This window comes from Hemiscyllium ocellatum, chromosome 18 (assembly GCF_020745735.1).
Source record: "Hemiscyllium ocellatum isolate sHemOce1 chromosome 18, sHemOce1.pat.X.cur, whole genome shotgun sequence".
NCBI lineage: Eukaryota > Metazoa > Chordata > Chondrichthyes > Orectolobiformes > Hemiscylliidae > Hemiscyllium > Hemiscyllium ocellatum.
This window is the reverse complement of record NC_083418.1, coordinates 18974495-19002327: the sequence shown is the minus strand read 5'-3', so window position 1 is coordinate 19002327 and position 27833 is coordinate 18974495. Positions and strand designations below refer to the sequence as shown.

Sequence of the window (27833 nt, the reverse complement as noted above, 5' to 3'; positions counted from 1 at the left end):
CCTTCTAGCCCCTCCTCCAGGTCATTTATAAAAATGACAAACAGCAATGGTCCCAAAACAGATCCTTGCGGAACACCGCTGGTAACTGCACTCCAAGATGAACCTTTACCATCAACTACTACCCTCTGTCTTCTTCCAGCCAGCCAATTCCTAATCCAAACCTCCAACTCGCCCTCAATGCCATACCTCCGTATTTTTTGCAGTAGCCTACCATGGGGAACCTTATCAAACGCCTTACTAAAATCCATATACACCACATCTACTGCTTTACCCTCGTCCATCTCCTTAGTCACCTTCTCAAAGAGTTCAATAAGGTTTGTGAGGCACGACCTGCCCTTCACAAAACCATGCTGACTATCCTTGATCACATTATTCCTATCCAGATGTTCATAAATCCTATCCCTTACAATTCTCTCTAAGACTTTGCCCACAACAGAGGTAAGACTCACCGGCCTATAGTTACTAGGGTTATCCCTACTCCCCTTCTTGAACAGGGGAACCACATTTGCTATCCTCCAGTCTTCTGGCACTATTCCTGTAGACAACGAGGACATAAAAATCAAGGCCAATGGCTCCGCAATCTCCTCCCTTGCTTCCCAGAGAATCCTAGGATAAATGCCATCAGGCCCAGGGGACTGATCTATATTCACCTTTTCCAGAATTTCCAACACCTCTTCCCTACATATCTCAAAGCCATCCATTCTAATTAATTGTGACTCAATATTCACATCAGCAACAATGTCCTGTTCCTGAGTGAATACTGACGAAAAGTATTCATTCAGTGTCTCCCCAATTTCTTCAGCCTCCACACGCAACTTCCCACTACTATGCTTGACTGGACCTATTCCTACCCTAGTCATTCTTTTATTCTTGACATACCTATAGAAAGCCTTTGGGTTTTCCCTAATCCTACCAACCAAGGACTTTCAAGTCCCCTCCTTGCTGCTCTTAGCTCTCTCTTTAGATCCTTCCTGGCTACCTTATAACTCTCAATCGCCCCAATTGAACCTTCACGCCTCATCTTTACATAGGCCGCCCTCTTCCCTTTAACAAGGGATTCCAATTTCTTATTAAACCACGGCTCCCTCACACAACCCTTTCCTCGTGACCTATGTGGAGCATCATGCCATCACCAACCACAAAAAGCATCTCCTGCTTACGTTGGTGATGTCTCCTTCCTGGATGAGTTGAACAACTACTATGCACGGTTTGAGGCACAAAATGATGTGGCAGTGAGGGAACCCCCCCCCCCCCCCCCCCCCCCCCCCCCCAACCCACCCAACCTCCCAATGACCAGGTGTTGTGTTTTACCATGACTGACATGAGGAAATCTCTATGCAAAGTCAACCCACATAAGGCTGCTGGACCAGATAGCATGCCTGGCAGGATGCTGGTGGATGTTCTCACAGACATTTTTGACATCTCCCTGAGTTGTGCCGTAGTTCCAATGTGCTTCAAGGCTGCTACCATCGTCCCCATGCCGAAGAAGTCTTCGGTGTTCTGCCTCAATGACTACCGTCCTATCGTGTTAACACCCATCATCATGAAGTGTTTTGAGAGAGTTGTGATGAGGCATATGAAGACCCTGCTGTCACCCTCACTGGACACCCTGCAGTTCATGTATCATCTCAACTGTTCAACATATGATACCATTTCCACCTGACCCTCACCCACTTTGACAAGAGGGGCACCTATGTTAGATTACTGTTCATTAGACTTAAGTTCTGCATTTAACACTATATTCCTCAGCACCTGAATGGAAAGCTGAGTTGGCTGGGCTTGAATACTTCCCTCCGTAACTGGATCCTGGACTTATTGACTAGGAGACCTCAGTCTGGATTGAGAACAGCATCTCTTAACTCCATCACACTGAGCATGGGGCCCCCCCAGGGCTGTGTGCTTAGTCCACTGCTGTTCACCCTGCTGTCACACGACAGCGCAGTGATGCACAGCTCAAATCATATTATTAAGTTCGCTGATGACACAATGTTAGTGGGTCTCATTAGCAGGAACAATGAGTCAGCATACAGAGTGGAGGTGCAGCAGCTAAAGAAAGGACTGGTGCAGAACCAACCACCTGTCTCTGAACGTGGACAAAATTAAAGAGATGGTTGTTGACTTTAGGGGGGCATGGAACAATCACTCTCTGCTGGACATTGACGGCTCACCCTTGGAGATCGTGAAGAGTACAAACTTTCTTGTCATCCACCTGGCAGATACCTTTACTTGGTCCCTCAACATTAGTTCCGTAGCCAAGAAGGCCCAACAGCATCACCACTTTCTGAGTAGGTTGAGGAAAGCCCATCTTCCAGCCCCATTCTCCATTTCCCCCATCCTCACCACATTCTACACCGAGTTCATTGAGAGTACCCTGAGCAGCTGCATCACTGTCTGATTTGGGAATTGCAACGTCTCTGATTGTAAGACCCTAGTGAGGACAGCTGAGAAGATCATCCGGATTTCTCTTCCCTCCATTACAGACATTTACTCCACACGCTGCATTCACAAGCCTAACAACATTGTGGACAACCCCACATGTCCTCCATTCAAATTCTTCTTCTCCCTCCTGCCATCTGGCAGAAGATACCGAAGGATTCGGTCTCTCGTGGCCTGACTGTGCAATACTGTCTTCCCCCAAGCCATCAGGCTCCTTAACACTGTATGACCACACTCTATTGCATTTACAATTTTAAGGTGGCGTTTTGAATTGCTGCTAAAACAATGGTTTATTAATGATCATTCATTTTACACTGTAATTTGTCCACCACTGTGCCTATTGTCTTGTCTTGTCGGGAATTATTGTGCTTTCTTGCGTGTTTTGCACTTCTCTACACACTTCATGCAGTCCTGTGTATGACTGTACTCTTGTATAGTCTGTGTGTTCATATGGCCTTTGGTCCTGGAGGAACACTGTCTCATTTTTATTGTACCATCTGTATATGGTAGAAATGACAAATAACGTTACTCTACTCTGCTCTAACATTGGGAAGGCAGGAGCAGGGTGTTTAACTAGGTGGGGTGATGAAATGTAAAGGGGCAAATGTGAGATTAACCACTTTAGTTGCAAAAACAAGAAGGCAGACCATTTTCTGAATGGTGATAAGATTGGGAAAGGGGGAAGGTATAAAGAGACCTGGGTGTCCTTGTGCACTGGTTGCTAAAAGAGTGCATGCAGGTGCAGCAGACAGTGAAGGAGGCAAATAACATGTTGGCCTTCGTAGCAAGAAGATTTGAATATGGCAGTGTTGGTCTCTTTATCTAGGAAAGGACATTCTGGCTATGGAAGAAATGTACCAAAGGTTTACCAGACTGATTCCTGATGACACGACTGAAGTATGAAGAAAGACTAGATTGGTTCGATCTGTATTCATGAGCTTAGAAGATTGAAGGGGGGAATCTCACAGAAACTTACAAAATTCTAACAGGGTTAGACAGGATAAACACAGGAAGGATTTTCTGATGACCAGAAACCCATAGTCAGGGGTTACAGTCTAAGGATGAGAGGAGAAATTTCTCCAGAGACAGTGATGAACTATGGAATTCTCTACCACAGAAAGTGGTTGAAACCAAAGCGTTAAATGTTTACAAAAAGGAGTTGGATATAGTTCTTCAGGCTAAAGGGATCAAAGTATACGGGGAGAAAGCAGGAACAGGGTACTGAATTGAATGATTAACCTTGATTGTACAGAAGGATGGAGCAGATTCGAAAGCTCTTCTGGCTTATTCGTCCTATTTTCCATTCTATCTGCAGGCATATGCATAGGGTTCAAAACCTGAAAAAACTCATTTTGTAGCAATAGATTGCTCATCTAGATTTTTTGTCATATCGGTTGAAATCTTGCTATCTGGGCAATTATAATGCACAAACCGAAATCTGCACCCACATACCTTTTGGTCTTGATGTCAGATTGAATTCACTTTGTTTAAATTTCATTCAAACTCTTGTTTCCTTTCTTTGCCATTCTATAGCATTGTGCCAGACTATACCCAGGTATATCCCAAGGAAGCGGAACTGGAATTAGGGAAGGTGAAAGGTGAAGAGGTGATGATGAATGAATCCCATGAACAAAATGACTACTGGTGTGAGTGGCTTTCTTATGATATTTTGTTTTATAGAGAAAGCTCAGTTCAATCATATCCCATTAAAAGAAAAATAAGTTTACAATAGGTATAAATTGATTAAAGTATACTTGTGTAAAATTCAAACTTTTTAAAAACTATTTTTAAAGGTTCAATTGAGAGAGTCTACTAATACACGGTTACTAGTTTTGAGGAGCTGAAATTCATGCTGCAGTTACTGTATTATTGGCAGAAGTCAATTTGATTGCACAACTAATCCCAGGTAAAGAAGAAAAACACAATGAATTGTGGTAAAGGTAATTACCAGATAAAAACAAGAGAAACAGGAATGAATTACTGGTAGGAAATGTTATTTATACGTACCGGTACGAAAATTTAACATGTCAGAGATTCATTGAAATCCTGCAAAATCGCACTGTTCAATATTGCCATGGCCTGGTATAATGGCACACTTTAAAATGAAACACTTATTAAATTCTGAATGTGTAAGTGTCTTGAACTTTCCCACCAAATTCTTCCATTTCCCTCCAATTTACTCTCTTATGTTATGAACCTCAGCAACATTAACAAATTTGTTAAAGAATTAAAGATATGCTACTATGTAGCTAATATATCTCACTTTTATTCAGATATAATGGCACAATATATTAACTTTTTAATGATATTAACTTTTGCATGTATGGCGAACAAAGTGCTACAAGTACTGATAGACTTGGTACCAGTCTAAATAAATGAGAGAATCAAAATGTGCTAAAGTGAACCAAGTGGGCTAAGTAGAGTTATGAATGAATGAATCAATGAATGAATAGAAATGCAATATAGTAAACAAAGAGCGATGAGTAGAGTTACCAGGATGAATGAATGAATGTGATTTTGTTTAAGTGGGAATCATGGAAACATGCAGTTTCCTTTGTAAGAGGTTTATAATGCAATATAACAGGGTCGACGTTTATGTGAGATATATGGAAAATATAAGATTTTTTGGCCTAAAATAAGATTGACTTTTACGCAAGATCGACTTTTACATGAGTGTATATGGTAAATACTTTCACAAAGACCTCAGCCTCAACTTGAGGTGTGAGACCCTTGAATATAATGTCAATTTAGACCAGGGAAAATGTTTGTTTCAAAAAGATTTGTACATGTTGAAATAAGAGTTGGTTGGCATGGTGGACTTGTGGGAACAAATTAGGAACAGTTGATTATGGGAACCGTTAGCAAATGAGATTCAGAGATAATCGTTTCATTTCAAATTTGTTTCTTCTATAAATGTGCATCTAACCAAAATCATTATTGTTTGTATCCTAGTTTGTGAGAATTGCCAGGAGTACTTCATGGACGAGTGTGCCCTTCATGGATGCCCAATATTTATTACTGATACACCTATACCTGTAGGTACACCAGATAGAGCAGCCCTCACGGTTCCTGCTGGAGTAGTAGTTGTGAAAGAGCCTGGAGGAGAGATTGATGTTCGTTGTTTAGATACCGTCATTCCAAAGGGAAGGATATTTGGACCATATGAAGGAGAAGTGTGCCAAACTGATAAGTCATCTGGGTTTTTCTCATGGCTGGTATGTGCTTTTTTTAAAGTGCATGTTTGAACTTTGCAATGTATTATGATGCAGTACTATAATAAGATCCTATAATAAGGACCCGCAGCTTTGGCAGTTGAATATTTCCTTTTAGCCCAGGAAACAGAATATTCTCGATACATTTTTTTGCGAGGTGAGGCACCTAATTGTGAATTGACACTCGACCATCATTTCAGATCTATGTTCTTATTGAATGAGAGTCCACACCAGGAATCATGTAAAATTTAGCCTGTGATTTTAAATTGCAGAGAGGATGGAATAAGTTCTACTTCTCAATGACACACCCTATATGTCTTTTGCTGAGGCTGAGTGAAAACAAAGGATAAAAATAGCATTGCATATGCAGTGCAGAAACAGGTCATACCTTGCAACTAGTCTGTTTGAGCTCTATTTGAACATCCTCCCATTTTTCCTAATCTCAATCTATCTATCTATTGCCTTCTCCCTCATATGTTTATTGTGTTTCCCTGTAAATTAATCAAAACTATATCCAACTACACTTGTGGTAGAGAATTCCATATTCACACTGCTTTTTTAGATAAAGAAGTTTCTTCTGAATCCCTTATTGAGGGAAACATGTTTATTAGACAAGGTGGAAAAATTAGATGCAGAAGTGCATGCTTGTGAGTGGTGGAAGAGACTGAAGTGTACATTGACAAGAAAGAGTTGGTATATGGGTAAAAAGAGAGATGCAGATGCACTTGGAATTAGTAGGAGAATTTAGGTGCACATGGACCAAAAAATGGTTACAATGGCTAGGAAGAATATGGTTTTGAAATTGAAACTTTTGTCAAATAGCTTTGGGAATAGAGTCCCATCATGACAAAGATAAGGCAAAAATGTCCAGAGTAAAAGTGGTACAGTTTGGAGCTACCAAATAAATCAGCAAGTATAAAGCTCCATACAGAAAGACAATCAAACAAAAGCAGCCAAAATCTTTCTGGATTTGTATCGAAAGGAGGTAGTATATATGAGAAAGAATGACTTCTCCATAAAACAAGGAAGACCATGCTGAAATACTCAAGTAGAGTATGAACTCCTAAAAAGGCCAGTTAAATCTAATGACACCTATGAATTTTTTAAACCATGGTAAAAAGGGGAGTATTTGCTTTTGTAATATGTGTGGAGTTGCAGATTGCATTTGGTAAAGCTTGACATGAAAGAATGTTTTAAAAAAAAAGAGATACATGGAAAAGGAGGAAATCTATTGGCTTGTTTTGGAAATTGGATCGGAGACATAGGGTAGAAAGTGCAAGTAATAGTTTTCTGCTGTCATTTGCAAAATGTGATTAGTAGAGTCTCCAGAGATCAGTATTTGGGCCGTAGCCATTTGATACATATATGAAAACAACTTAGCTGATGGAATAGAGGGCCATTTATCTAAGTTTATTACATAATAGGAGCATAACTAACTAAATCATCTAGTTGTTAGCAATAGGTTGTAAAGGAATATTGATAAACTATGTGAGTGTGAAAACCGCAGATGAAGTTAGGTATGAGGTCATTTATCTTGGCCCCAAGAAAGAGAAAAATAGTATCCTTTACCTGTGTTCACCCATTCCTACCTCACCACTCTGCCCCTTTCCCACCCAAATCCCCCCCCTCCCCCCAATCTGCAGCTCCCTTTACACCCACCACCAGCCTCGAAGAAGGGTTACACCTTTTCCCCCCCACTTGACTTCTCCACCTCCCATCCTCCTGATGTCTACCTTGTATTATGAACCAGGCCAGACCCACTCAAAACATTTCAAGACCCTTAACTCTGTGGCAAGTAATTCATTCTGTTGCCATACACATTTTTATTTCCAGTCAGGCATCGAGTATCTTAGAAGTGCATTGACACAGTCTGTCAGTTTTTGCCTCCTTAGCTACTTCTGTAATTATATTGGTAGAATATTGCTGTGATGTATATTATGTAGATTCTGTTGGTGATGGTGTTTGGAAGACCTGACTCTCTTTTCCAATTTCTTTTTAAACACGTTGTCTTAGTGATGTGATGGATCATACGTAGCAAATGGGAAACGTGTGCATTGGCACCAAACTATCTCTCACGCCCACTCTCACCATCTTATATTGTTACTTTCAAACTCATTTGTTCTTTTAATGCCTTTGCATTGTCTTAGTGAATTATTTAAGTTCACTAGAGAGGTCTAGAGAGAATGTTTTGACTTGCTATTTTTATGAGAGGAGAAAATTTTAAACAGGATATGAGTGGCAAATTTTTTTAGAGTGGTTCATGTGGAATGAAGTGGTGGATGCAGGTACAATTACAACATTTAAAAGACATTTGGATTAGCTAATGAATAGGAAGGTTTGGAGAGATATCGGCCAAACTTAGGCAAGTGAGTCTAGTTTAGTTTGGGAAACCTGGTTTGCATGGATGAGTTGGACCAAAGGGTCTGTTTCCGTGCTGTATGACTGTGATTCTATGACCCTAACCTTTTCACTTGTTTTGAGCATGCGTAAAATGGATATTCCAGTAGTGATGCATCTCATCAAAACCTCTCTGTTTTAAACAAAACAATTTATTTACAGAGTACTGAATGAAAGAAAAAAGAACAGAATACAGAATAACTTAACCTACTGAAACCCAACAGACTATCCCAACTTAATGATGCTGTTCCAAATACTGCAGCAATCCCCATAAATGCCCCTTGGCAAAAAAAGATAAAATCAAACACAGGGGCTTACAGGCGACAGAATTGGCAGAGAGATTCAACGTAAAACATTTTCTTCCATGTAGTTGTTTCTTTTGGATTTCCAGCTAACAACTGAAACAGCAGCTCTGAATAGCCAGACTGCTAAAACCAAATCAAACCAGAGAAAGGCTGAGCTAGGAGATCTGGCCACTCCCCTTTCATTGTACAGACTTTTTAAAAAAACTTAACAACATCTCCAAGTAGATAAACCCAGACATCTCGTCAACACTGCCTTGTACAACACTTCCGAAAAAAACAAGGACAACACAGCCTTGTTAAAGTAGCAGCATTGTCACACATCTTCCCCCCCCCCAAAAAAAACTATCAATATCCAAAGATGGCTTCATTTTAAAACCCCTTAACCTTACATTGTTAGTACACTACAGCATGCATATACATTACATTGACTATAAATATGCAAACATGCACTGCTACATTCTATTACACTCTGTTTTGCTCCTACCATCAAAAGCCTCCATTTCTCATCCAAGTCTCGACAATGCATCAGCAGGCATATTTTCTCATCCTGCCACATGCGCAATTTTCAAATTGAATGGCTGTAACAACAAGCTCCATCTAAACAGTCTGGAATCTTTGTTCTTAAATTTCTTCACAAACCAGTGGATTCTTATCAGTGTATGATTGTTTCAGGTACATTACTGGTAATATAAACATTGAAATGTTGTAACACCAACACCAAGCTCAAATGTCTCATCAACAGTCAAATATTTCTGCTGATGAATGTTCAATTTCCTGGATTTCATTGTCTTCCTGTAAGATCACAGCACTTAAACCCACATCACTCTCATCGATAACCACCTTGAATGACTTTGCGTAATTAGGTGTGGCTACTGGGACAGTGGTTAACACAGCTTTTAGGCTATAATATGCCTTCTGACAGTACATTGCATTGAAACTTCTTGCCTTTCTTTGGTAATTAAGTGAGTTGAGCAGCCACACTGCTAAAATTTGATACATATTTCCATTAAATTTACTCAATCGCAGGAATCGTAATATTGCTCGATTTGTCGATGTATGGGAAACTCCCACTTACCTTTGTTTTTGCATTCTGTTGGGCCATTTGTCCATGTCCAGTAATGTGGACCAGGAAGGTGACTTAGGTTTTGGCAAATTCACTTTTAGCCAGGTTTATCACCAAGCCAGCCTCCTGAAGTCATAGAGGTGTATAGCAAGGAAACAGACCCTTCGGCCCAATTTATCCATGCTGACCAAATGTCCTAACCTAATCTAGTCCTATATCCTTCTAAATCCTTCCTATTCATTTACCCATCCAGATGGCTTTTAAATGCTGTAATTGTACCAGCCTCCACCACTTCCTCTGGCAGCTCATTCCATACACGCACGACCCTCTGCATGAAAAAGTTGCCCCTTAGGTCTCTTTTAATATCTTTTCCCTCTAGCCGATCAAACAATTCAGATAAATGTTGCAAATGTTCCTTCCAACAAAAAATCACCAAGTCATCTGTGTATATGACATAATTGGGTAATCCAGAAATGACCTTATTGGTTAGTCTCTGATATGTGGCTGTTGAATTTTTCATACCAAACTGTATTACTTTAAACTGATATAGTTCATTCAGCGTTATGAAAGCCAAGATTGTCTTTGCTCTTATGGACAAAGGTCCCTGCCAGTACCCTTTGAGCAAGTCCAACTTGGAAATATAAGTTACTTGTCCCACCTATTCAATACAGTCTTCCAAATGTGAATCAGATCTGCATCAGTCTTTATAACTGCATTGACTCAGCGATAGTCAACATGTAACCATTAGGTACCATCTGGTTTTGACACCATTACAATGGGTGAGCTCTGGTCACTAACTCACTTCAGCAATGTCGTCTTGGAGCGTGCATTCAATTTCCTTTTGAACCTGTGCCAGCTTTGGAAGGTTATGCCTATAAGGATGTTGCGTAATTGAAACCATATCTCCTGTGTCTCCGTCATGCATAATTAGGTTTGTACTTCCCAGCTTATTTCCACATATCTTCCATGCAATAATAATAACGCTTTCAGATCATTTTGATTTTCCCCTGAATGGTAACTCAATAATTTATCCCAATTTTTGACAACTTCCTCATTTTCCAATTTATTTTGAGGAACGTCCAATTCAGAATTCTCTCTTTGCTCTGTGTTGTAATCACTAACACAGTCTGCTTTTGCTTTCCTTCCCTATCAAAATACCTTTTGAACATATTCACATGACACACTCTGAGAGATTTCTTTCTGTCTGAGATCCTTATTAAATAACTCGCCTCACTCAATTTCCTTTCAACTTGATAAGGTCCATGAAGCCTTGCTTTTAAAAATTCACCTGTCACTGGAAGTAATGCTAACACTTTATCTCCAGTAGCAAAATTGCAAGTTTTTGATTTCTTGTCTACTTCCTGTTTCATTGTATGTTGTGATACTTTTAATTGCTGTCTAGCCAACTCCCCTGTTTAATCAATCCCCAAAATCTGACACACAGTCCAAACATGTGATCTCTGAATTCTGACTAACCAATTTCTCCTTCGTCAATTTTTGCGATCCTCTCACTTCATGTCCAAAATCTAATTCAAATGTACAATCAGAATTCCTTTATCCCAATCATCTGAATCATCTTGACTATAAGCCCTCAACATGGTCTTTAAAGTCTGATGCCACCTTTCTAACGCTCCCTGCGATTCTGGATGGTATGCAGTAGATTTGAATTGTTTTACTCCTAAGCTGTTCATAACTTGAATAATTTCCATGTGAAGTTTGACCCTTGATCTGATTGTGCTACCCTCAGAGATACGTTACTCAAATTTTTCACGAGATTGTATCTACAATCCTTTTAGCTGTGATGTTGCCTAATGGAGCGATCTCTGGAAATCTAGTCAACTCATCCATATTGTTTTAGGAGAAAGTGAGGACTGCACATGCTGGAGATCAGTGTCAAAAAGTGCGGCACTGGAAAAGCACAGCCGGTCAGGCAACATCTGAGGAGCAGGAGAGTCGATGTTTCAAGCATAAGCTGTTCAAAGAGCTTATCCTCGAAACATCGACTGTCCTGCTCCTCGAATGCTGCCTGATCAGCTGCGCTTTTGCAGCGCTGCACTTTTTGACACTTCCATTATTGTTAACAAATACTGATTCCCACTTTTTGTTTTAGGTAGGGGCCCTATGCAGTCAATTGAGACTCTAGTAAAAGGTTCCTCAAATTCAGGAGTTGATATTAAAGGTGCACGTTTTATTACTACCTGTGGTTTTCCAATTACCTGACATGTATGACATATCTGGCAAAATTCAACTACATCTTTGTGCAGTCCAGGCCAGTAAAAATGTTTTTGTATGTTAGCTTGGATTTTTCTTAACCCTAAAAAACTGGTAGTTTGTGTGCTACCCGCTACACGTCCTTTCTATAAACCACTGGCAATATGACTTGATGTACTTCTGCCCATTTTTCATCTGCCTGAAAATGTAATGGTTTCCACTTTCTTGTTAAGACATTGTTTTTAAGATAATAGCACACCAGGATACAGCTAGATTCTTCTTCTGAGTATGCTTTTTGATATGATTGGTTTAGTTTCTCGTCTTTCTGCTGCAAGTCAGTTAATTTCTCTGAACTAAAGATGTCTGCTTTGTCATCTATCTGCTCCTGGTTTGTCTCAACCATTTGATCAAACAAGGTTTCTGCTAATTCTGCTTCAACTTTCTTACCTGTACTAGTTTTGATCTTTCCTGTTTCAACTGGTGACTCTGTGGCCTCATTGCCACACAGTCCAGAAAAATCCCAGGATATGTGTTCTGCAATAGTTCGATTACCTGAGTTTCCACTGGCTTTTCAGCCACAGTAGGCAACACTCCTGCCTGTGAACCAGCTATATCGTTAGTGAGGACAAAACATATTCCTGGAGCTGAGAGTGTGTCCAGTACTACCATGACTTCTCTACACTTCACTGGACACTCTAACCTCACTCTACATAATTGAGCGCTGCTTGTCCTACCGTGAATTCCTGTTACATGCACTTGTTCTGGCAATAATCCTTCAGAGGTACATATCTCCTCATCTTTCAACTTCAAATATTGAGGGGATCCTGTAACTCTTAATATTGTTACCGCTTTATCTGCTGCTCCTGGCCCGTGCGAGTAAATTTTACCTTCGCAGGTATCTAGTTTAAAAAGACCTGACATTTCCTCCCTAACCAACCTCCGACCAGGTTGTACATCCTGGAGCAGTTTTTTTAGCCTTCATTGTGCTTTCTGTTAACACTCCAACAAAATTCACTGGCTTATCCTGTTTTCCTACATCTGGTTTCTCAGTGTTTTTCCTAACCTACCCACACTGATTTCATGTGGCACACTTTATTGCAGTGAAAACACCTGAACTTTTTAAACTTCTCTTTCCCCTTCAAGGGTTTCCTTTTTATCCTTTGGTAAGTTATCCTTATGATCTTCACCGAGATCTACCTTTGCCTTTCTACATGAGGATTTCTCTTTTCCCCAATTTCTATCCCTCATGGATTGATGTTGATGTTGAAAGCCAAACTTTGGTTTATGGATCAACTATAATCACCAGCCATTTCAGCTGCTAATCTTGCCGTTTTAACTTTCTGCCCTTTCATGTGAGTTCTCACTACCTCAGGAAGTGAATTTTTGAACTCCCCCAAAGATCTCTCTAAGAGCATCATTGCTCTTTTCAATGCCCTTATCCACCTATCAAAGTTACTTTCTTCAATCCTTTCAGACTCGATGTAGGTTTGACCAGGGCCCCTCCTTAGATTCCTGAAACGTTGTCTGTCAGCTTCTGGCACAAGCTCACATGCACTTAAGATGGCTTTCTTCACCACCTCATAATGCTCCAGATATCTCCTCTGATAGTGATGCAAATACGTCACCTAGCTCTACCTACAAGTTTTGATTGGATTAACAAAACCCACATGGTCACTGGCCATGCATTTGTTTAGCCACCTTCTCAAATGAGATGAAAAAGGCTTCTACATCTTTCTCATCAAATTTCAGCAATGCATGAATATATTTAAACAGATTCTCACCACGCCTTTAGCTACCATGGGTTTGCTCATCCTGACTGTCTTCCTCATTAATTTTTTTTAGATTAGATTACCTACAGTGTGGAAACAGGCCCTTCGGCCGAACAAGTCCACACCGACCCGCCGAAGCGCACCCACCCAGACCCATTCCCCTACATTTACCCCTGTACCTAACACTACGGGCAATTTAGCGTGGCCAATTCACCTAACCTGCACGTTTTTTGGAGTGTAGGAGGAAACCGGAGGAAACCCACGCAGACACTGGGACAATGTGAAAACTCCACACAGTCAGTCGCCTGAGGCGGGAATTGAACCCAGGTCTCTGGTGCTGTGAGGCAACAGTGCTAACCACTGTGCCACCGTGTTGCCGACAAGTCTACCTTCAGCCTTCATCTCATCCTTTTAAGCTGACTTTCTTGTGTGAGTGTCAATTTCTGATCAAACTTCTTCTGTTTCTTCCTCTCTCCCCTATTCTTTTGCTTCTCTCTTTTTTTTCTTTTTGTTCTGCTAAAGTGATTCATTCTTTCCCTTCTGCTTTTAATCGTAATTCAAACAGTTTCATTTCTTTTGTCCTTTCCTTGTCTTTTGCCTCTAACTCAAGCTGCTTCGTTTTCAATTGAATTTTAGCCATCTCTAAAGATTCTGATGGCGTTTCCAGCAAAGTTAAATGCTGAGCTATTGCTGTAATTATCTCTACTTTCCTCACGAAGGAGGCAGCTTCAACTCCAGATTGTCTGCTAATTCCAGCAGGTGGTTTTATTCACCTTCTGTAAAGCACTCAAAGTCACTTTCACCCTGAGAAAACTCTTAGTGATTGAAAGAGCCATTACAATCCACCACCATTCAAACCTACCAAATTTAACACCCAGAGCAAAAGACACTAACACCTATCGCTCCCTGCCTTTGAATCCAACAAGCATAATCCCAAATCAGAGCTATATAACAAATCCTGCAAAATGTTCCCAATCTGCCAGACGCCCTCAAAACATTTCAAGAAGATAGCCCAGATCCTAACTTTTACACTTGTTTTGAGCAGGTGTAAAGTAGATATTCCAGAAGTGATTCAGCTGATCAAAATTCCTCAGTTTTAACCAAAACAATTTATTTACAGAGTACCGAATGAAACACAAACAAAAGAGAACAGGATATGGAATAACTTAACCTGTCTGAAAACCCAACAGACTATCCCAACTTAATGATGCTGTTCCAAATACTTCCAGCAATCCCCATAAACACCTCTTGGCAAAAAACAATAAAATTAAACACATGGTTTTACAGGAGAGACAGATAGCAGAGAGATTCAGCACGGAACACTTTTTTCCATGTAGCTGTTTCTTTTGGATTCCCAGGTAACAGCTGAACTAGCAGTTCTGAACAGCCAGACTGCTAAAACCAAAACAAATGAGAAAAGCGGAGCTTGGAGAACTGGCCACTCCCCTTTCATTGTACAAGCATTTTTTTAAAAACTTGACGGCATCTTCAAGTAGATAAACCCAGACATCTTGACAACTCTGCCTCGTACAACACTTTTGAAAATAACCAAGGACAATACAACCTTGTCAAAGGAGCAGCATCATCACACTTGGATTCCAGCATCTGCAGTGTTTTTGTCTCATTTTAAAATATGAAAACATAGAAATCAAGAGAAGCAAGTGGACTTGCGCGTAATAATTAAAATGAATAATGGATTTTTTTTTATTCCAAGAGTATTTGAAGTCACAGCTGTACATAGCTCTGGTTGGACCCCAACAGGATTACTATTATTTTCTGGGCATCACATGTAATGATATGGATGGGGAGAGAGATATTTACTTGAAACAAGTTCAGCATAGATTCACCAGAATGAATCTGGGTCGAATAAGGTTATATATTGAGGATTGTTTGAATAGACTAGGCTTGTATCCCTTACATTAGAACATGGAGAGAGGCAGCCAAATCAAATCATCCTCCCTTTCCCTGTATTTGCAAAACAGTAAAATTTAAATACCCTCAAAATTGACTCAAAATGGAATCCCCCGCATGGATTTTGAATACCTCATACCAGACAGAAAGTTTAAAGCTTTGAAAAAAGATTTCACAGTATGGCAGACCTGGATAGATTGTTGGTAAGCATGGGGGTGAAAGGTTACTGGAGAGGGGTAGGAATGCAGAGTAATGGTGAACAAGCTTGAAGGGCCGAGTGGCTTACTCCTGCTTCATCTTTTTGAACACTGCTATGACTTTAGGGTGATAAAAACAAAAGAGCAGGAACAAATCATTCGGTCCCTTGCACCTGCTCTACCATTCAATATGATCAAGGCTAGTCTTCTGCTTCAACTGCACTTGCTCCCCACACCTTTTGATTACTTGAAAGGTCTCTCTCAGCATTGAACTTATTCGGTAATGAAGCATCCACAGCTATCTGGAGTAAAGAATTCCAAAGTTTCACAACTCTCTGAGCCAAGACATTTCTCTTCATTTCCATCTTGAATAATCAATCCTTTGTCCTGAAATTGTCCCCATATTCTACATTCCCAGAAAGGGGAAACAATTCCTCAGTACCTACCTTGTCAAACCCCTTCACAATATTGTATGTTTCATTGAGATCATCTCTTATTCTCGTGAACTCCTGAAAGTATAATCTCAATTTACTCAACCTCTAATCATAGAGTAACCATCCCATCTCAACTTTCACTGTGTGCTGCCAAGATAAATGTATTAATTTTTTAGAGGTCAATAAGAAAGTCACACTGTAAGGTTTATTTCAGAGGTGAACTTCATAAACCTTACAGTGTGACTTTCTTATTATTGTACTCGATGTGATAAAGGTCAGCATTCTGTTGGCTGCCATAATTTCATGCTGTACCTGTATGCTTTTCTTCTTCCTTGTACAAATACATCTAAGTCTCTCAGAGCTTAAACATTTGTTTCATACTTCTTAAAATAGTCTGCTTTTCTGTTTTTACCACCAAAATGAATAACTGTACACTTGCACTTAGCAAACACCAAAAGCTACCTTGCTACCTACTCATTAAATGTGTCCATATTTCTAACTTGTTTCTCTCAGTTTGAAGTCCCTTCTATTGTTGCCATAATATTCAAATACATTATTGTCTACCTGTTAGTCTAAGCTATTAATTTAGATTGCAAATAGTTGCTAACCCATCTCCAAACTTGGTGGTACTCTCTAGTTACATCTTTAAAACTTGAAAATGCTCTGTTTATTCCTGTCTGTTAACCTTCTGATTGAAGATTTTATCTCCTATTCCATGAGCCCTTCTCTTGTCTATTAACGTTTTAAATGGCACTTTATCGAATGCATTTAGAAATTCACTGGTGTCCTTTTATTTACCTTTCTGGTTGCATTCTCAAAAAGCTGTAGTAATATCCATTAAAGCTTACATTCAAGTGGTGTCTTTAATAAATATCCCAAGGTGCTTTACAGGAGCTCTACGTCTCAAGATCTGACAACAAGCCACACTGGGAGTTATTAAGCATGTACCCAAAATCTTGGTTTTAAACAACATCTCAAATGAGTATAGAGAGGAAGGGAGGCAAAGAGGAGGAGTTTCAGAGATTAGAGTCTTGGCAGCTGAAAGCATGCCCACTGTGGTAGAGCAATTAAAATTGAAAATGTTCAGGGCTGAATTTATAGAGCGCACAGATCTTGAGGATTGGAGGATGGGGAAATTGTAGACGGATAAAGCCATGGAGGGATTTGAAAACAAGGAAAGAAACTTACACTTGAGTCATCGCTTTACTGGTAGGCAATCTAGGCCATTGACCTCAGGAAAATAGGTGAACAGACATGATGTAATTGAGCACATATGCAGCAGAGTTTTGAGTGTCTTCTAATGTATGCACAGTAGAATATGGGAGATCAGTTTGTAGTGCATTGAATAGTCAATTTTAGATTTAATAGAGCCTATGGATAAAAATTTCTTCAGCTTTGAACCACAAGAGTGGAGTTGGCGATGCTACAAAAATAGATAAAGGCAGGCCCAGTTATGGCACAGATTTATTTTTATGTTTATCCAGAGTTCATCTTTGTGAAGATCTTAGCTCCAATTGACTGAGTCAAAATTGGTGGAGATGAGGTAGATCTGGATATTTTCAGCATATGTGTGGAAACCAGTGTCATGTTTTTGGATGTCACCTGGGAGCAGCATATAGATGATAAATAGGAATCAGGATTGCTAAGGTTGTATTTGGTGGACACCAGAGATAATTGTGTGGGAAGGGAAGCTGCTGAGTGTGATACCAGCAATGTGTGGATGGCTAAGAGTGGTATCAGACAAGTACAAGACACCTTCTGTGGTGACAGCAAAGAATGGAGAGTTCAAGAGGATTGTTTAGTGAAGCCAGTGGAGCAGAGGTGAACACTGCTAACAATATGTATCGTTAATGAAGGAACCAAGAAGAAAGGTTAGATAGAGTCATAGAGATGTACAGCATGGAAACAGCCCCTTTGGTCTAACTTGTCCATGCCGACCAGATATCCCAACCCACCTGCCAGCACCCGGCCCATATCCCTCCAAACCCTTCCTATTCATATACCCATCCAAATGCCTCTTAAATGTTGCAATTGTACCAGCCTCCACCACTTCCTCTGGCAGCTCATTCCATACATGTACCACCCTCTGCGTGAAAACGTTGTCCCTTAGGTCTCTTTTATATCTTTCCCCTCTCACCCTAAACCTATGCCCTCTTGTTCTGGACTCCCCGATCCCAGGGAAAAGACTTTGTCTATTTCTCCTATCCATGCCCCTCATAATTTTGTAAACCTCTATAAGGTCACCCCTCAGCCTTCGATGTTGCAGGGAAAACAGCCCCAGCCTACTCAGCCTCTCCCTGTAGCCAACCCTGGCAACATTCTTGTAAATCTTTTCTGAACCCTTTCAAGTTTCACAACATCTTTCCAATAGGAAGGAGACCAGAATTGCGCGCAATATTCCAACAGTGGCCTAACCAGTATCCTGTACAGCCGCAACATGACCACCCAACTCTTGTACTCCGTACTCTGACCAGTAAAGGAAAGCATACCAAACGCTGCCTTCACTATCCTATCTACCTGCGACTCTACTTTAAAGGAGCTATGAGCCGGCACTCCAAGGTCTCTTTGTTCAGCAACACTCCCTAGGACCTTACCATTAAGTGTATAAGCCTGCTAAGATTTGCTTTCCCAAAATGCAACACCTCACATTTATCTGAATTAAACTCCATCTGCCACTTCTCAGGTCAAGATCCTGTAGTAATCTGAGGTAACCCTCTTTGCTGTCCACTACACCTCCAAATTTGGTGTCATCTGCAAACGTACTAACTGTATCTCTTATGCTCGCATCCAAATCATTTATGTAAATGACAAAAAGTAGAGGGGCCTGCACTGATCCTTGTGGCACTCCACTGGTCACAGGCCTCGAGTCTGAAAATCAACCCTCCACCATCACCCTCTGTCTTCTACCTTTGAGCCAGTTCTGTATCCAAATGGCTAGTTCTCCCTGTATTCCGTGCAATCTTGCTAACCAGTCTCCCATGGGGAACCTTGTCAAACGCCTTATTGAAGAACATATACATCACATCTACCACTCTGCCCTCATCAATCCTCTTTGTTACTTCCTCAAAAAACTCAATCAAGTTTGTGAGACATGATTTCCCACACACAAAACCATGTTGATTATCCCAAGTCAGTCCTTGCCTTTCCAAATATGTGTACATCCAACAACCAGTCACCAGTTGGTCACCAGTTTAGTGTTCATGGGTTGTAGTGAGCAAGTGGTAGGTCTTATCAACAAGATGAACTATGCAAGGGCATTAAAGGATATCAGAAAGGACTAATATAGACAAATATATGAATTTAGGGTTCTGGTGAGGGAAACCTAAGAATTTGAGCTTGATGAGCCAAAGCAAGGGAGAGAAACAATTCAAGAATTGATATTGACCTTTGTAACAAAAGAGCTCATGATGTCAGAAAATATTTCTCCACACTTAGGATTGGGGAAACTGATTGATTTTTGTCACGTGTAAAGCGATACAGGCTGATTGCACTAACCTAAGTGCATCAGGTTAGGAGAATAGAGTGCCGAATACAATTTTACAGCTGCCGAGAACGTGCAGAGAGAGAGAGATCAGAATTAACATTTGAGAGGCCTGTTCAAAAGTCTGATAACAACAGTGAAGAAGCTGTTCTTGAATCTGTTCATACGTGTATTTAAACTTCTCAACAGAAGAGATTGGAAGAAAGTATAACTGGGGTGGGAGGGGAGCTTTGATTGTATGGATTGATTTCCCAAGGCAGCGGGAAATATAGATGGAGTCAATAATTGGAAGGTTGGTTTGGGTGATGGATTGGGCTGTGTTCACAACTCTCTGTAGTTTCTTGTGGTCTTGAGAAGAGCAGTTGCCATACCACGTTGTGATGCATCCATGTAGGATGCTCTCTCTTGTGTGTCTATAAAAATTGGTAACAGTTCTGTGGATGTACCAAATTCCCTTAGCCTCTTGAGGAAGTAGAGACATTTCTATGCTTTCTTGAGTGTTGCATCGACATAAGTGAACCAGAACAGATTATTGGTGATCATCACTCCCAGGAACTTGATGCCCTTGGCCATCTCCATCTCACCATCATTGATGCAGACAGGGGTATGCTCTCCACTATACTTCCTGAAGTTAATGACCAGCTCCTTCATTTTGCTGACGTCGATGGAGAGATTGTTGTCTTTACGCTATGTCGCTAAGCATTGAGTCTCTTTCCTGTAGTCTGTCTTGTCGTTAAGATACGACCTAAAACAGTTATGTTGTCGGCAAACTTGTATGTGAGTTAGGCAGAATTTGACCACACAGTTGTGTGTGTATAAGGAGTATAGTAGGTTTTCAGAGTATGCAGTCATGCAGGGCACTGGTGTTGAGGATTATGCTGGAGAACATGTCGCCTATTCTTACTGATTACGGTCGATAGGTCAGGATGTCGATAATCCAGTTACAGAGGAGGGGAGTTGAGACCCAGGTGTCTCAGTTTAGAGATGAGTTCTAAATCTAGAACACACCTCTACCAAAAATAGTGAAACTCAGGAGATCAGTTGAAAATAAAAACTAAGATTGATAGATTTTTTTGCAATGCGATGTTGTTAAGGATTATGGTATCAAGCTGACTAGATTAAGTTAAGTTACAGGTGATCTAAATAAAACATGGAATAAGGCTGGTGGGACAAGTCATCGACATATCATTTTTCATTCTTCCAGTTCATCTCAAGGAGAACTTGATAATTGATGAAAATGTTTGTATCTTAACTGTTCGATGTCATTCATATTTTTTCCTGGTATCTTTAATTTGTTTAACTGGAAAGAAGTGACATCTTGATGTCTGTACTTTTTGCAGTTTTATTGCCATAGAATATTTTTAAATAGTCTAAAACAACAAGGGAATTTTTTTTAAAGCTCTTGAAAATTAGTTCTATGCAGGCTTTTCGTTTTAAGAGCTAAAGCCACATCTGTGTATTGATCAAATCATCTTTTTCTTTTCTCAATGTCATTTCTTAATTCAGATCCTTGGCAAGAATAACACATACAAGTCTATTGATGGCACAGATGAAACCAAAGCCAATTGGATGAGGTAAGTCACAAACTCCAATCAAAACATTGAGATTAAGTATATTGTTACAATCCCCTTTGAGACTGATTAACTTTTAAAAAGATATTTAAATTTCCAGTGAATTATTGGAAGGGTTACATTTAGTCATGCTAGTTTTAAGGCATTATTTTAATAACCAAATCAAAAACAACATTATCTAAATGCTATTCAGGAACCAAATTACACTATAACATACAGAAAGGTTGACTTTCAAAATTAACAAAAATTGCACTCTACAGTTATAGGTTAATTCATCTGTCATGGGCATTTTGCTCTCCATGACACAGTCCAAACCTGTTCTCCACTCCCACTCCTTTCTTCATTTCCAGCTAGATAACTTCTTATTTCTGGTAATGGTTATCCTGGGGATTCCTCCCTTTAATTAAAGCTAAGTGAATCTTTCAAACTGGTTTAAATTCTCACAAGCTTGGACTCCTGATTCCGAGTATGAGTTGCCTACCTGCATTTTGTGTGGTGAATAAGAGTGATTGGTTGTCTGCACATTTTCTTTCTCAGATACTTTCAGACTGGCTAAATGTCTGTGAGTATCAAGTATATATTATGAAACTTGCAAGCTAATTTTATTATAATTTCCCAATTTGTCCCATTCAAAGCCCATCCCTGTGACAAATTGAATCTTACAGGCCCTATATCCAGGTAGAAATGTGAGTTCTGAAAACTCCCAACTCCACCTTGTCTTAAAATTAAAAAGGACAATTTAAGTTATATATAACTGATTACATTCCTGATAATTCTCTTTTGAGACCTGGAAGCTACCAGCCTCCCAACAGTCAGGATTGTCTGCTGTTGTGAATATCTCACACATTCTTCTCAGTAAGACAAATTGGGCACCCCTTTAAGAAATGACAGCTTCAAGGTTGGTTGTAATGCTCAAGTTGCATGACCCTTTCATTCCCCCACTTTGCCCTCAATTAAAGATGGTCTTAAAATCTAACAATCTCGTAGATTTTGTATTTAAAACTGGTGGGAAAGAGATGCGAATTTTGACCTATAACCTAACTATGCAAATTTTTTTTCTAAATCATTTGCAGAAAAGAAATACTTGGTATGTTTTTATCTTCCTTTCGGAAATTTGGGTAGATACGATTTATAATGAGGTGATATGTTCAGCAGTATAGGGCTAGAATTGATCATAACCAAGCTGCTGCTATCTTAAATCATTGCAAAACAAATGCTCAGATAGTTGTATATCGTGAAATAAGATAGAGAATTGAAGGGACTTAATCTCCTTTTAAAATAATAAAGTTTAAGATTGTTTTAAAAAATATTAATTGTTGTTCAAGTTAGCAGTTTGATATTAATGATTTTTTTGGTATAAGTCCACATAATTCCATAATTATATCTAATGCTACTGTTCAATTCATTCACGAGTAAATGTGTATTTTGTTTCCCTACGAAGTACCCTCCTCATTCAGGTTGAATTGAGGAAATCTCACTGTCAAAAGAAAGTCCACCCACTTTGTCAAGAGTTCAAAACTCTGACATAATCATATTTATAATGAGAGTACATACACTATATGTACTGACTGCCCATTTTTAATTTATTGATTTGTTGAAGGTATGTAGTTATATCAAGAGAAGAAAATGAACAGAACCTTATGGCGTTCCAGCATAATGAGAAGATTTATTTTAGAGTATGTAGGGATATTCATCCTGGAGAGAGGCTACGAATTTGGTACAGTGATGATTATATGAAACGCCTCCATGCAACTACACAAGACACTGTAGACCGGAATCTCCTTACTGGTAAGTGCTTTGTGCAATTTAAAATAAGCATGATTGTTTGTAATTGATAGTATGGATCACTGATTTTGTGGATTAGTACTGCTGAAATATGCTATTTGTTTTACAAATAATTCTAGCTTTGATGGATAGGATTAATAGGAATCATAAATCAAAACTGGTTTAAAAATGTTTTGCTGTGAATCTTGGTTTATACGTTTGAAGTGACCTAACCCAGAATCATTGCGATATTAGTTCTTGCAGCAAAGTAAAGTTCAATGTGATTTAATAACCATAGACTTCACTGTCGGATTCTGTGGGTATTCAGTAAAATATCTGACACTTTTATTTATAGGATGTCAGTTGCGTGATTATAAAATTATAAGAGTGGAACTCATCCTTAGGAAGTGGTGATTCTTTCAAAGTCCCATGGGTGCTTTTTTGTAAAACCTTAATACAGGCTATGGTTTCAGTCCTAAATGAGATTATTTTCTCTTATGTTATGATGCCTGATTCATGTATGATAGTATGCAGTAGGGTTGCCCCAGGAATAGATAGATCGTGTGTATTAATTGTTCAGAAACAGCTAAATTTTTAGGCAGATGTGTGCCATTAAAAAAATTAGCGATATTGGGCTTAGTTACTGCTAATGTTTTATTTTTGTTTTTTTATTGCCATGCTTATTTTACAACATGTGTGGTGTTGAGGCAAGAAAGGCACATTTTTTAATTGAAGGCATCTGCTATGACTGAAGGCGAAAATATCACAGAGCTACTCAATTATTGAAGGCAGTTAAAACTGCTGTAACAAGTGCACTTATGACACCAAATAAAATAGATTCTGGTTTATCGAACATTGAATGTTGCAAGACTTGTAATTCAAGTCCAGACAACAAACAAGTCTTATAGCATTACCAAATAGAGGACATTTACCTTAGAACATGACATACCCTCATATATCTTGCTTTGTACCATAGTTGCTGAACTTTACAAATTTTTATTGTATCTCTGACACAGCCTCTTGGTTTTACACTGTTAGTTTTGGCTTAGCAGAAAGCTGCTTCATAGTCTTTGCAGAGGTGGCAGGCAAATTAAAGTGTGGAAGAAGTATGCCAAAATAGAAAGTTGCATTAAAACTTTTGAAGTTACTTTTTACGTGTGACATTGGTGCAAACATTAGTCAGTTGCACATGATTTGAGCGTTTGATGTATGGCACGATCATTTAAAGGGCTGTTAACCTTGAGATTGTGCATGCAACAAGATTTCCAGTTTCAGAAATTGCAAATGTAGAGGTTACATCTTCCTTTGTGGGCGGCACAGTGACACAGTGGTTAGCACTGCTGCCTCATAGCGTCAGAGACCTGGGTTCAATTCCCGCCTCAGGCGACTGTCTATGTGGAGTTTGCACATTCTCCCTGTGTCTGTGTGGGTACCCTCCGGGTGCTCCAGTTTCCTCCCAAAAATATGCAGGTTGGTGAATTGGCCAGGCTAAATTGCCCGTAGTGTTAGGTGAAGGGGTAAACGTAGGGGAAAGGGTTTGGGTGGGTTGCGCTTTGGTGGGTCAGTCTGGACCTGTTGGGCCGAAAGGCCTGTTTCCACACTAAGTAATCTAAAAAAATCTAATCTGTTCCGCAAGTGAGGACAAAATACAAATCATGTATAATTCATTTATTTGGTTGATTATTATCAATTTCAAGGAGTATTTTAATCTCAGAACTTCAAAATTAATATAAAATAACAAGAATTGGTATTCTATGTAACAATGAAGTTTAATAAATGTACCTTTATTACTTATTACATATAGAATTGGAATAAATCTCTGAAACCTTATTATTTAGAAATATTATGATAATTGCTGACTAGCTTATTTTAATCATTAGTTTCTTTTATTAAAGATTATAGAATGCAGTGATGCGAGCTAGATAATAGGATTGTTCTTCCTAATTTTTCACTTTATCTTTTACAATATATATTGGATAGCTGATTTGTGGTGCAGAGTGATGCCAACAGCCTGGGGTCAATTCCCACACCAGCTGAGGTTACAATGAAGACTCCCCATCTATCTATCTCCCTTCCCTGGGGCGTGCTGACCCTCAGATTAAACTACCACCAGCTGTCTCTCTCTAATGAGAGAGCAGCCCCAGTCTGGTATGATGATGGTGACCTTTTTATAAATGATTTGGATGCGGAAAGTGAATGTAAAATAGCCAACTTTGCAGAGGCCAAAAAATAGGTGAGAAAGCAAATGGTGGCGGTGACTCTGTCTGCAGAGCTAAACAGATTAAGCAAGTTGGAAAAAACTTGGCAGATGAATATGATGTAGAAAATTGAGGTTATGCATTTTAACAGAAACAATAGAAAAGCTGAATATTATTTAAACAAAGAAAGACTGTAGAAAGTTATATCATTAAATAAGGAATGATATATTGGCATTGGAGGCAGTCCAGACAATGTGCAGTAGGGTGATATTCGGTATGGAGGGACTGTCTTCTGAGGAAAGGGTAAGTAGGTTTGGCCTGTACTCATTGAAGTTTAGAAGAATGAGAGGCAACCTTATTGAAACATATAAAACTCTTAGGGGATTGACGGGGTAGATGTGGAAAGATTATTTCCCATTGAGAGAGGGAGAGACTGAGATTTGAGTGCATAATCTCAGAATAAAAGTTTACCCATTTAAGACCGAGATGAGCGGGAATTTATTTTCTTAAAGGGTTGAGAGTCTGTGGAATTCTTTTAGCACAGGTGAGTGTCCAGGATGGGGTGTTAATTATATTCAAGGCTGAGATAGATTTTTAATCAGTACGAGAATCAAGGCATATGGGAGAAAGGTAGGAATTTAGATGAGGATTAGCCATGATCTCTTTAAATGATTGAACAAACTCAATCGGCAGAATACCCTGCTTTTGTGCCTAAGTTTTATGATCTAATATCAGCCACTTGTCAGTAGTAAGGTGTACATCACATGCAAAGTGGAGTTCTCCTTCAACTCCATTTGAAAAATATTCCATTAAATTTACTCACTCTACCAGAGTGATATTTCCATCCTAGTCTTTATGAATGAAATTAATAATATATAACATTTTGGGCATCCTAATGTTGGATCTTTGATAACCAGAATCTCTGATTCTGGTGATTGCAGGTCTAAATAGAAATCAGAATTCCTGGCATTGGTTGCAGTATAGAATAGGACTCCTGTCTGGCTGCGGAATCACATATCATTCGTAATGAAAGAGGGACTTCCAAGTAGAAAAGCTGAAGGGAAATTGATGCCTCAGATCTTTAAACGGACTTTATTTCTACTCCTGATAAGGGCCTAGTGAAGAAAAGTCTTTAAATAATTTGGATTTCCTCAGTAGTTGCTAATTGTACAATTAATACAGATTTGGAATGTCTGTAGAAGTGGGTCAGTGAATAATTCAGGAATTAAATAAGTCTTCTAAACTTCTCAGTGAAATATTCACTATCTATAAAGATGAACTGTGACTGAACCTCGCAATTTAGTATTTTGAACATGAACTCTCATCTGTATATGATTTACGTGGCACCAGTCACATCCATCAAAGTACCTACAGATGAAAAGTTAAACACATATTTCATGTTCATAGTAGGGCAATAATGCAGCATATAACATTAATCATGGTGTCAGGGTAATCACTTCACTTCTGCCCAGATTTTGTCGTCTTGATGATCTTGGCAGCCCCCTCTGACTTGAAGGAAGCTGTACACAAGATCTTGCAAATTCTGTGGAGCTGATCTCATTTTTCCCAATGTTAATTTGTGTCTGATGCCAACAATAGCAGATCTGTGCTGTCCAGAAATAATTATTTAATCAGGCTTGCTAAGCAGCCACATGTGGAAGAATTCTCCTAGGCAAAAAAATACCAGAAAGTACCAAGTATCCTTCCCTTTTTAATAATTTATAGACAATAAAATAAGGATTAAAACATAAGTGTGGGATTATGGTAAAAGCTGAAAAATCATAAACAGGAAATAAAATATTTGTTCAAAAAAAAGGTGCCTGCAGTTTCAATAGCTGTTTGTTGACGTAAGCCTAAGGACTAGTAGTATTAATGCATACCAGCTCCCACAATCTATCATAATCATGGTGGGTTAGAGTCTGTAAATTCACATTTCAAATAACATCTCCAAGATGTCCTATATGGATTAGTTGTCTTTGATGAGAGTCTATGAATAAAATGTTTGTTTTTATATGGAACCATTAGGATTAAGGGATTTGAGATGTTTTAAATATATTGAATGTGTTTATGTATTTACTTTAAAAACATCAAAAACATTGACTTGGTCATAATATATATGAATTTATCTTCAGCCTTGCTGTAAAATTGCAAGTCTTTGTGATTTAATGGTCTGAACTGTCTAAAGCTATCATTCCTAAAATTACACTTAAGGAGTGACATCATACTTGTAAAAATAATTAATTTTCAATGATTGAGAAGTTGATGGCAACTAACACTTACCAAGTCTTTAAGAGGTTACATAGATATGAAATGACAATACTTGATTTGCTGTGGCAAGTTTAATTTGTGCCTACCACTCTAATGCAGCATCTCTGTAGTATTCAATTCATTTCAGTTGTGATAGAAACAATGAATACCTTTCTCAACAATACTATGCACTAAGAAATATTCTTAAACTTCTGTATCTATTTAATCTCACTTGAATGCTGGGAATGATTAACAATAGAGGAACATGCATATTTTAAAACTGCAAATTAAATCAAATACTATACTGTAAAAATGTGTGTGTGTGTGTGTGTGTGTGTGTGTGTATAGCAGTTGTTTTGTGTGTTGCAGCTTTTTACTTAAGTTGATTCATTTGTGTATGTAACAAAATATTACATCAATTGTATCTGTAATTTAGGCAATGCAAAAGAAATAAGATGCTGATTTGAAGTACAGAGACAATATTGTGTTTAATGTTTTTTATTTTTTACTTATTTATTAGATTCCTACTGTGTGGATTCTGTAAATTGAATTTTCAGGAGTTGTAGATTGAAGGAAATTCTATTGTGGTGAAATTAGATCCTCTTTATAGGATCTGTTGCAAAATAATCAGTACTTT

General features: G+C 39.0%; 1 protein-coding gene across 7 annotated transcripts in view; it reads left to right on the top strand.

The window, feature by feature from the left end:
- The window catches only part of prdm11 (PR domain containing 11), a 183148-nt gene that overhangs the window by 55636 nt on the left and 99679 nt on the right, over window positions 1-27833 (top strand). For 6 of the 7 annotated variants that reach the window (XM_060838724.1, XM_060838722.1, XM_060838726.1 and 3 more), the window contains 4 exons: window positions 3970-4082; window positions 5389-5651; window positions 20923-20990; window positions 22588-22775. In XM_060838724.1, coding sequence (XP_060694707.1) covers window positions 3970-4082; window positions 5389-5651; window positions 20923-20990; window positions 22588-22775 — 632 coding nt within the window. Of the gene's footprint in view, window positions 1-3969; window positions 4083-5388; window positions 5652-20922; window positions 20991-22587; window positions 22776-27833 lie in introns of those variants that run through there. The other variant, XM_060838725.1, reaches the window with a different exon arrangement.